Source organism: Protomyctophum parallelum (genome assembly GCF_964188405.1).
Source record: "Protomyctophum parallelum genome assembly, chromosome: 15".
NCBI classification, from domain to species: Eukaryota; Metazoa; Chordata; class Actinopteri; order Myctophiformes; family Myctophidae; genus Protomyctophum; species Protomyctophum parallelum.
Genome location: NC_139710.1, coordinates 27,671,666 through 27,683,482, shown reverse-complemented (window position 1 = coordinate 27,683,482; position 11,817 = coordinate 27,671,666). Strand labels below are relative to the sequence as shown.

The following is an 11,817-nucleotide window of genomic DNA, read 5'->3' as shown; positions in this document are numbered from 1 at the left end:
AACTTGTCGTCTTCAGCGCCATTTAGCGCCACCAGATGATAAATGACACCACCACCTTGACATCCCTCCAATCATCATCCAATAGAGTCACAACATCCCAGTTCAAATTGTTTAATGATTCTCACTCTGGGACCCAATGGATCCGAAAGGGTCTATTTGTAAGGGATCCATTTGGAACCCCCTCAAGGAACCGTGAGGGTCCATGGACCCCACTTTGAGAACCACCAGAATAGGCACAGTACCATCATCATGTAATTGTCATCAACATGTGAGTCCCCCAGGGTTGTGCAGTCTCTTCCTTTAAACCCTCCTGATACAGACAAGAAGCTACTCTCAACCTACTAGTTGTATTAGACATTTGGAGCATAAGTGGACAAGTCATGTTGTTTACTGATAGTGTCCAGCGTTTCGCTCCTCCTCGTTTGCTGTACAATACAAGATGACCATAATAATCTTATGGATTATGTTATGGTTTATGTTTTTGTTGAAGTTGAAACTGCATAAAGATAAGGATATGCATGGATATGCCAAACAGGGAGGGAGAGGCAGCATAGCTTATTGTGTACCATGGATTAAGTCACATCTACTATCCTCATAGCAGCCTTTCAGTACATTTTGTGATGTACAGTATAGGCTATTTTACGTCAACCCTCCCACCAATGATAGGCAACATCTTCTGTAGCCGTCTGTGACTGCACGTTGACCTTGTGTGAGGTGAGAGAGAGGCAGACAGACAGACAGACAGACAGACAGGAAGAGGGATCAATTGTGACTGGGTAGACATGGATTCATGAACCGCAGATCACTTAAGCATAGTCCATAATGTTATTTTGCACTATAACATAACTTGTTAAAATTCTTGTTAGGTACTGTACTGTACCGTACCTGCACCAGTGATTGCCTTTTGCTTGCTGGTTGTGATCAATAAGGAAACCAAAGTAGTGTTTGAATTGTAGCTGTTATTATTATATAATAGTACTACTACTAATATGTATATTATTTAAAGTATATACAATTCTAGTTATAATCAATAGGCTTTTCCTCTTCTTTTTTTGATTACTGGGAAATAGACTAAAACGCACATTCTAACAGTTCAGCTGTATAGATTTGGCATTGACAATTAAACTACAAAAGTGACATGAAGTTTGCTAATAAACATACAATTTATGCAAAGTATGCTAATTGGGTGTCAGGGACGGTGAAGGGACCTGGATATTGGAAATGTGGCCTCCAAAAATGTTTGAGAAACTGCTCTACACAAATGACTGTGCCGGCACAGTCATTTGTGTAGAGCAGTTTCTCAAACATACTTCAAACACTCTGATGACACTTTAATTGTTCAACTAGTCGATGTCAATGACAATAACTCATAACTCAGCTAATCAAAACACTAAGTCCCACTCATAGACTGTAAGAACAATTGACAAAGGTTTCTACAGACCCTTTTGAAGCCAACTTTTCCGCAAATTGAAATCTCAGATCTTTGAACTTCCGGTCCCGGAATGCTACCGTTAATGACTGTTATTGGCTGCAACCGCAGCGAGGGTGGGTCTTCACTCGGTAGAACCAGTAGAAACCTTAGAAGCATATACCCTTCTTTAGGCTATCATTCATTTTAGAACAGAGTGTTGCAGTCCCGCCCCCTGCGAGGGCACCGGAAGTGAATTTCCCATTCATTGTTCCATAGACGTTTCAGAAAGTATTTATTTAAAGACCTTTAAGCCTCGGACAAAGCCAACCCAGCTCATGACAATGAACACAATCTTTTGGGCAGAACAAATAATTAGAAGAAAGAAAAGGGCAGGGTACAACACTTTTTTTTAGAGTTTTTCTTCATTCTAATTATTTGTTCGGCCCAAAAAAAATGTTTATTCTCATGATTTGTCAGGAGCCGAGTTGGCTTTGTCTGAGGCTTAAAAGTCTGTAAATAAATACTTTCTGAAACGTCTAGGGAAGAATTAATGGGTAATTCTCATTAGGTGCCCTCGTTGTTCTGAAAGGGGGCGGGACTGCTACGCTCAATTAATGGGACCATAATCTACTTAACACATCATGATGATTTAAAAAAGACTTTAAACTAGAGTTTGAACACATAAAAGTGTTTATGAACCCAAAACCTCATATTGACATTATAATGTATTGTGACCTGTAAAAGGTGTAATAGTGACATCTGCTGGGCCAAACAACGAACTGGTCACACCCCACAGGGAACTGTACTCCTCCATCCATGCATGGAACAACAGGTCACAGGTTGACAACTTCACTTCGGCAGAAACCTTGTATCTCCATATTTAAACTTATTATGTTTTTTGTTAGTTTTTTTGTGCCAATGAATGCCGTACACAACAGTATACACGCAAAATAGCAGAAGTTGTAAACATCCTCTACAAATTAAAAATCACACTCATGTGAAGTGGGCGGCGCTCTTATCTCATCATACATCACATTCAGCCAATCAGATGAGCGCATTCCGTGCTCATACAGACAGACATACACACAAATCTCGCCATATAGGGCCGATCTATTACATATTTCAAACAAATGTGCCGAACCGGTTTTATTGAATATAAAATATGATGTAATTCAGAAGAAATCCTCCATGTCCAGTGCTAGAAGTGTTGATAGTAGGAACAAGAAGCTTCTCTCTGTAACATCCACCAATGTGTACATGTTCTGCGCTGTATTGTTGACAGTGGGAATGAAAACAGTGGTTCTATTCAACGTTCCGCCCAGTCAAATTCAAAGGAAAAGAGGCGCTGTTTTTCTTTTGCCGATGGGTTCCCAGATTCGTTTTTTTTTGTGGTAATTAATACACAACTTGTGCGTGTACACAATAGTCTACACGCACAAGTTGTGGAAATCGCAGATGTAAAAAATCACACTTGTGTGAAGTGAGCGGCGCTCTTATCATCATACATCACATTCCGTGCTCAGCCAATCAGCTCAGTGCATTCCGTGCTCATACAGACAGATCTCAACCAATCAGCTGAGCGCATTCCGTGCTCATATACAGACAGATCTCAGCCAATCAGCTGAGCGCATTCCGTGCTCATATACAGACAGATCTCAGCCAAACAGCTGAGCGCATTCCGTGCTCATATACAGACAGATCTCAGCCATTCCGTGCTCATGCGGACAGAGAGAGACACAAACACACAAAGCTGTGCATAGGCGGGGCTAGCACCCCTCACACATAGTGTGTCTCTGTGCTTTGGGAATATTTAACCAATGATGAAAAGTGTTTTCTTTTTTTCGATTTCCTGAAAAGTAGCAGGTTTGGACATACCATGCCGGACGTGGTTTCCATCCACCAAGTAACAGTAGTCAATCCCGCTACATTCAGTCGAGGTAGAAAACAAAACGGAGTGAATGAATGACTGGGGGCTCAGATCTTTTGATTGAATGATTGAAGTATTTATTAACAGTTTGCAGAATTACAGTACATTTCAAGCACAACTCAATACAAAAACTGTCAACTGAGTGGACGACCCAATAAAGCATTACACTTGTTTACAAGAGGGTCCACCTTTTTCAATTCATCATAACATTTAGAGACGTACAAATAATATATGCTTCTATATAGCCAAAAACAGTCATCATAGAGGGGGGGGGGAATACAGGGGAAAAAGGGGTGGGTGGGTGGATCGGTGAACCAATATTCTCCACGCCCGCCCCTCTAGACCAGAAAGCATGCTGGCTAGGCCAGGCTATAAGCCTTTATCGTAACTCCCTCTACTCTGGCCTCAGAAATCATATCACATCACGCCTCCAATATAGGCTTTATGCACACAGAATAACTCTTCCTACTTCCGGGCCGCTCCCCTACTTCCTTCTCAGGTGTTTCTGATGATGCTTAGGCTCAGTTCCCTGGAAACTGCATGTACCAGTGGGTCTCGTGTCCTTGAGTGGGTGCCGAATGTACAAATGGAACCAAAAGAACCCGGGTCCATTTGTACACTCTCAGAGTTATGGGGGCCATTGGAATTAAAAAGCTTTGAGAACCACTGTGAAATGGAACGGAGTCTTAATTAGTATCATTGGTAACTCACCTTCCTTCACCTATCCCGTAACCCTGGAGGGTCGTTGGGGCACCACAGACGATCTGTTGACCAGCTCTCTCCATCCCTCTCTGTCCTCGGCAGCTCTCATTGCCTCGCTGAGTTTCAAGTGTGTCCATTCTCCGATGTTATCTTCCCATCTTTTCTTTTGTCTCCCTCTTCTCCTGCCACCTCGTACGGTGCCTTGCAGGATGGTCTTTGCAAGGCCTGAGGATCTGGTGATGTGTCCGTACCACCTCAGTTTACGCTTCATGACAGTAGTAAGAAGGTCATCATGTGGGCCAATGGCATGGCTGATCTTTTGCCATACTTCCTCGTTTGTGACGTGTTGGGTGTAGGAGATACCCATGAGTCTTCGGTAGCATCTCATCTCCATGCTCTGTATTCTCCTCTGGAGTTCAGCTGTAAGGGCCCAAGTTTCACAAGCATATAGAAGGATTGACATGACAAGTGATCGCAGTAGTCTCACCTTTGATGCCAGACTGATGTCATCATTGGTAACACCAACAGGGAAAGGGGCCCGGAAGTAGGAAGACTTATTTTGTGTGCGTAGAGCCTACTCTAATTATACTCTAAAGGTATAATTAAACCCCATCCTGTTGTACTGTTCCAAATACTTTTTCAGCATTGACCATCAACAATCAAACAACAGGCCCAGGCCGTAGCGTAACGGTCTGGGCACCGGACTGGTAATCCAGTCGCAGTGTGCCGCGGGTTCGACTCCCGGACCCGACACGGCCCTTACTGCATGTCATCCCCCCATCTCTCTCCCGTTTCCTGTCAGCCTACTGTCTGTCCCTTCAAAAATCAATAAAAGGCGTAAGCCGCAAAAAAATATCTTAAAAAAAAACAAAAACAAAAAAACAATCAAACAACAAAAAAAATAATAACTTAAAGGCATCACACAGGCCTATACTGCTTCCAAAAGCTTACATCTTTAAATACTAGACCAGCCGGCACCAATGGCTGGCTGGCTCTCGCTCTCTCTCTCTCTCTTTCTCTCTCTCCCCCCTAATTTATTTAAACGACATGACTGCATCAGCTTGTGACTGCAACTTGTTCCTGTTCACAGATGACTCTCGGACAGGAACAAACTGCAGGTTGAAAAGGCCCTCAGATCTGAACTCAGTAGAATCTGCATCTGGCTCATGGATAATAAACTATCCTTACACCTGGGTAAAACTGAATCCATTCTTTTTGGATCAAGAAGTAATCTCAGCAAGGCAGATGGCTTCTTGATTAGAGTACAGTAACAGTATTATCACACGAAAAGAGGAAATTATCTACCTAGGGTCCATCCTGGAGGCAAATCTTTCCAGTGATAAAATGGCCACCAACGTAATCAAAAAAGTCAACCAAAGAACAAGATTCCTATACAGGATCTCCTCACTGGTCGACAAGAACACCTTGAAGACCCTTAACAGGAGCCCTCGTACAAGGTTTCTTCGACTATGCATGCACCTCTTGGTACCACAGCACCTCAAAGGCCCTTAAAACAGGGCTCCAGACTTCCCAAAACAAACTGGTCAAACTACTTGGCCTCTCTCCCTGAACCCACCTCACCCCTGCCCACTTTGACAGGCTGGAATGGCTTAGGGTTGACGACCATGTACCTGTCTAAATACGTCCTTAATGTAAATGAAGTCCACACCCACAACACCAGAAGGAGCACAACAAACCATGTGCAATCCAGGTTCAGCAATAACAAGGGACTAAATTAATTTCGCTCCTATGCCACCAAAATGTGGAACGCCCTACCAACAATCATTAAAACATACAAATCCCTTGACTCCTTCAAAACCGCTCCACCCTATGATTTTTGCCTCTATATGATTTCCTGTTTAAGTGTATATTTGTATGTCTTTAAATGTTTTGATGAATTGAAAATTGTAGGCCCTATTGTAAACAAGTGTAATGCTTGTATGGTGTCGTTCACTCACAGTTAACAGTTTTTGTATTGAGTTGTGCTTGAAATGTGCTTGACATGTACTGTAATGACACAGACCAGATGGCAAAAAAGCTCTTCCCGTTCATGAAGTACTTGTGTGCCAAAATTGCGGAAGGACCTACTTTCTCAAAGCGCTGAAAAACCACCTTTCCATTATGTCAGAACCTAGGAACCAATACATGGCTTTTGAAGATTACATCATGTGGCAGCCAAGTCTATGGACTTTCTAATGTTTGTTTAGAGCACTTATGACGTGAATCGTTTGCCAGCCAAGTCTATGTACTTTAATGTTTGTTTAGGGCAGTAAAGGACAGCACAAGACGTCATGTGGCCGATATAAATACAGTTGGAACTTCATATATTTAGTTAAAAACATAATTATTGTATATAATTGCTTTTATTTTGAAGGCATTGTGCAATTGGGGTACACAGGTGAATTTATTTAAGTCATCAGACAGGCACAGAATTCTGATTCAATTTGGCACTGTGTAGGACTACAACTGTAATACAAATAAAGTCAATTTATGTCAATAAACAGTCTAGAAAACAAAGCCAAGTGACAACTGTGTAAGTCAACGCATATGAGCTGCAACTTGCCATGGCCCTCATCAAGCACCTTTCGCGCAATGTGGCCCTTGCCCCAAATGAGTTTGACACCCCTGGTGTAGGTGCACACTTTTTTTTTTTTTAAGATATTTTTTTGCGGCTTATGCCTTTTAGTGGTTTTTTTAAGGGACAGACAGTAGGCTGACAGGAAACGGAAGAAAGATGGGGGAAGACATGCAGTAAAGGCCGTGTCGGGCTCGGGAGTCGAACCCGCGGCCCAGACGGTTATGCCACCGCCTGGGCCGGTGCACACATTTTTACCAGAGTGACAGGGTCAAAGCGATGCAGATATTACCATCTTTATCTGTAAAATAAATTGAAGAAAATACCACCAACTTGCAAGAACTGCTTGGACAATTTTATCCCTGCATAAGATTCGCTACTTCCTCAGTGGCTGTTTTTGTTTTATTGTTGTTGACAAATAGCCTAGTTAACATCTTTCTATTTTTGATGAATGTTAGCTTATGTTTGCTGATAGTGCCCAGAATAGGGATGCTAGGGTTCATGTGGTTAAAAGTCCTAAAGTTTCATAAAAATCCACCATAGACATTCTGTCAGAGAAGATTGTCAGAGTGTTAAGGAAATGCTCCTTATGAATAACGCAACATCCTGCTGCCTCCTGCATTATGTATTCAGAAACGTGTGGTACGCATTATGCAGGACTGTTTAGTCATTTCCAACAAGTGCTTCCAACTCCAACACTCCATGCTGCTAAATGTTTTGTTCATGAACGTGTGACTCCAGAACTACTGATTTATACGTCATCTCACTAGAATCAGCCCTAGGTCTTAAAGGTATATTCAGTGATTTCACTCAAAAACCCTTAGGTTTCGTTTTTGGCTTTGGGACCCAGCCTTTCGTCCAATCAGGATAGAGAGTCAAAAACGAAACCTAAGGTTTTTTGACCCCCAGGGGTTAACTGGGGACAGGGAAGAACTCCTTATATGGCCAGCACACTCTATAGTAGGGAGGATTATCACAACAAAACAAAAAAATAAGTGATATTTGAATTAAGTGAAATCACTGAATATACCTTTAATGGGTTAATAGCGTATTCAATATACAATACAATGGTTACATAACCCTGTCCCTAACCCTAACTGCACACGGAAGCCACATAGTCGGAATGCCACTCTGTTCCCTTTATACAATATGGTCCTCAGGAGGTCCTCAGGTCAGCTCGTACTGGTTGCTGCAAGCTTTAGGTTTGCCGTTACGTGAGCGATGAAACACCTCAAGAGATGGATGCCTGAAAAGCTATGGGAGCTGACCAGGAAGGGCTGCGGGAAACACCCTGTCGTTTGAGTCTTCAAAAGCTCCTGAAGGTTCAACAGGTTTGAGAGCAGAGCCCCTCACGGTACCTTGTCCGTTTTAGTCACCGTAACCACGGCATGTCCACGACGGTGAACGCCTTCCCCACCCTGAAGAAGTTCAGTTTCTTGGTATGACCAACCTCCACCTCGGGAGCCAAGGAGAACAAAGCTTTGATGAGGGAAGATTTCCTCACGTTGCTTCTCCCGATAAAACACACCTCTGGCTGCGTCAGGTTGGGGACGTGATCCATCCTCATAGCGGATGAAAGATAATGGATCTTACGGGAGGAAGACGAGCAGAAGAGTTTCTCCGCTTCCAACATGTCCTCCACACTGGGACGAAACAGTTGGGACGGGCTCTTGTCCACAGACCCGTCCAGGTAAGCCTCCAGCTGGTCCATGGGATAGAGCAGGCCTTGGAGTTTTGTCTGTGACATCTGGGAGACACTTTGAAGCGAGGCCAGCTTATGGGTACCATGTCGGGACACAGAACTAAACTGAGCCCCAAGGAACCCACCCCGACAAAACATCTACTCTCCACACTCAGTCCTGGATCTTCTATTAAAATTGGTTTAAGGGAGGACGGGACGTGGCTATGCCCAAATACGGAGAGTGTCGTCTAACATCAATGTGTCGTCATGGCATCAGGTGCAAACATATCAGTCAGCTCCATTCAATTTATAGACATATACTGATGACATCAGGGGTCAAGGGACAAGGACTGACATATACAGAGATCTCCATATATGGGCATATGAGTCGGATCTGCTGTGAGACGTAGAGGGCTAAATAGCGGCCCTAACTCTAGATGAGAGGGACGGTCCATTTCTCCTCCCAAATCCACCATAGTGTATAGCGCAGCGGTGCAACCAGAAGTCACATATTCTTGGCTCAGTTTCTATGATGCAATATCAAATCTTTTCAAAAGGTATGTACTTTCGATAAGAAAAAAGGCAGGTGTGCTTCAATGCGTGCTCGGCTATAGATATAACTGAGTTAAAAATACCACAGAAGCGGAAAAAGCGGCCTCTTCAGGACTGGGCAGTCGGGGATGTTGATCACAGTCTCGTCTGCATGGAAAACTGTTTTAATCCTGGTTTCTCTCTATAGCCCGCCAAAGTGATGTGGAGTGAGTAGACACGATCTTAGAAGGGCTTGACATTTTTCTTCTTTAGGGATCCTCGATTATATGTTGGATGTATAGACAGAGTATACAGGTGAGCATAAGGAACAGCAGGAACATGTTCAATATTTCCTGTAGGCCTACACAAAATACAAAATACAATGAGAAGGATTGCTGTAGCCTCTGATCATGTTTTTCGAGATTCAAGATGTTATTGTCACACAGATGTACATGCATTGTGAAAAACTTAGGTGTGCCCCACAATAGATGTGTACTCCTTAACACAGTACCCAGCGGTAAGTATTTACTCAAGTAAAAACTGTGTATAGGCTATAGCTGGTCTACAAGCTCTCACAATATCATAGTTAAAGTAGTGCTTCTTAAGCCTTAAGTGGTCAATATATTTTTCTAAGTTTGGAAGTGTCCCTTTCTAGAAATGTGAGTGAAAGGGAAAGATAATGGAGGTATGAATGGAACGAAACCTCTTTGCCTGCGTGCGTTTCTGCCTGCCCTCACGCATGTCTGACCTCAAACTTTAATTTCTTCTGTTGAACGTCATGCTTGTTATTTCTGAGTGATGGGGAATGAATTCTGATCCATTAATTGTCCAACTCTGTCCTGCAGCAGCGGGACCACCTCTGCCAGTATGAAGACGTGCGTGTCGTCCAGGTCCTGGATGATGAACTTCTTCCCCAGGACACACTTCTCGTCCAGGTGCAGGAGGAACTGCTTGACGGCGGGATCACACTCCACGAGAACACCCTTGAGTACGGTGACCATTGTTGGTTGACCCGGAATGCAAATCACTGAGGATCTGAGGGGGGAATTCGGGAGTCAGAGGGATGGATTCCAGCACTCTCTACACATCCGCAAATACCTGTATGTATCTGTCAGTGTCCTTATATACCCATATGTATCTGTCAGTGTCCATTTATACCCATATGTATCTGTCCATGTCAATTTCTGCCCATATATGGAGATTCCTGATCTCATCCCTATAATAACTAGAACTGCACTCTGTCGAGGGCCTACTTGCTTGTTGCGCACTAGTACCGTAGGTCATTTAAGCAGAGCACGCAAGTACTGTCGAACGCTACTGTCAAATCTCAGCTTCTCTGTGAAAGAAGAACATTAATTACCTTCATGAAGGAACATGAAGGTAATTCTATTTAAGCATTTCAAATTCATTATTTCGTTATGTAATTAACAACAATCAATTACGTAATGTTGTAATTAATACGGATGAGTGACGGCTTTCGATGGTGACGTATATGTCGATCAGTGTCGGGTGGATTAAAGGAAATGCCTCTATGTATATGTAATTTGTAAATTGATTAGTGGTATACTGTATTTACTTTGCGTATGTATCATAGCAGCATATGACGTCAGGGTATAACTGGTACAACTAGCTCTCAATGATGACGTAATAAAGATGTGGATTAAAGGACCCAATGCCATGGTGTAATTGGTTTTCGATGGTGACGTAATGACGATATGTTTTAGTGTCGGGAGGATTATACGTAGGTAATGCCCCTATGTATACATGTATGTAATCTGACACCACTGCCATATCAAGCACACGTAGTCATTACGTCATACGCTGGCACGGCGCATATGCATCAATACATCGCCCTGGACGGAAACTATTACTTGCTCGCTCTGCTTGCGCAAGTAATTAGTGAGGATCAATTATACTGTATGAAGAAAAGGTTGGAAAAGTGTTCCTTTAAGTATATTCTTTTTAAAGCATGTATACTTTTGAATTCTTACTACCCAAGAAGAGTGCCATTGTTTTACCTTTGTTTTACCTTTTGGGACCCAAACCAAAGAACACCTTCATTACAATTATTTGGATCTCGGAGCACTGACCTTTGTTGTCTCAGTACTTCAGTACAAGCCCCATGTTAGGGAAGCCTGACGTCACAACATCAGATTTGAAGCAGCTCGGCTTAAAAGAGTCGTCGTCTTGTAATGAACCTTTTTGGACATCTACCTGTGTAGGCTACAGCATGAATATCAAATTAAACGACGTCAGTTCATACAATGACGACAATCTATACGAGATCTTGGACCTGGAGAAGGGAGCGTCTCCCGAAGACGTCAAGAGGGCCTACAGGAAACTGGCATTGAGGCATCACCCCGATAAGAACCCGGGCAATCCGGAGGCCGCCGATAGGTTCAAGGAGATCAGCAAAGCCAACAGCATCCTCAGCGATCACAACAAACAGAGGGTCTATGACGAGCACGGTTCCATGGGCGTCTACGTGGCGGAGCAATTCGGGATGGTGGACATCGTGTCCAAGTGCTGGTTCAAGGCGCTCGTTTTTCTATGCACAATTTTCACCGGCTGCTGCTGCTGCTGTTTCTGTTGCTGCTTTGGCTGCTGTGGGAGGTGTGCAAATGTAGTGGATGAAAATGTAGAAGTATGGATTCCGAAGAACGTATAGCACCTGGTGGGCCTGGCTGGGCTAGCTGGGCCTGGTGGGCCTGGCTGCGGAAAAGGCTGCCAAGTGGCCGACACTCAGGGCCCCCTGGGAGGGTCCTCTGAGTTACTACAGTGACTCAATGTTTTTTTTGTTTTTTTTTACATTAACCACTAGCATCAGACACTAGCATCCCTATACTGAGGGAAACATTCAGTGTACAGAGTCAAAAGTCAAGTTTACAACGTATTGAGGGTTTAAGTGGTTAAATTAACACTAATAGTGCTGTAGAGGCTTGTAATTCTGTAAAATGATGTGCAAAAATATATATTATTCCATTTTAAAT

The 11,817-nt window shown here is 43.2% G+C and overlaps 1 protein-coding gene and 1 pseudogene across 2 annotated transcripts; both read right to left on the bottom strand.

Moving 5' to 3' along the window:
- Positions 1-7,787: 7,787 nt before the first annotated feature.
- Positions 7,788-8,362, bottom strand: LOC310871777 (GTP-binding protein 8-like; annotated as a pseudogene). The gene has a single exon. The product of its transcript is annotated as a GTP-binding protein 8-like (transcript).
- Positions 8,363-9,612: 1,250 nt separating this feature from the next.
- LOC310872486 (general transcription factor IIH subunit 5-like) lies at positions 9,613-9,828 on the bottom strand (the record flags this gene model as incomplete). The annotated part of the gene is made up of 1 exon (XM_083784385.1): positions 9,613-9,828. The coding sequence occupies one exon, from the start codon at positions 9,826-9,828 to the stop codon at positions 9,613-9,615; it is 216 nt and encodes a 71-aa protein (XP_083640511.1).
- Between the last annotated feature and the right edge of the window lie 1,989 nt (positions 9,829-11,817).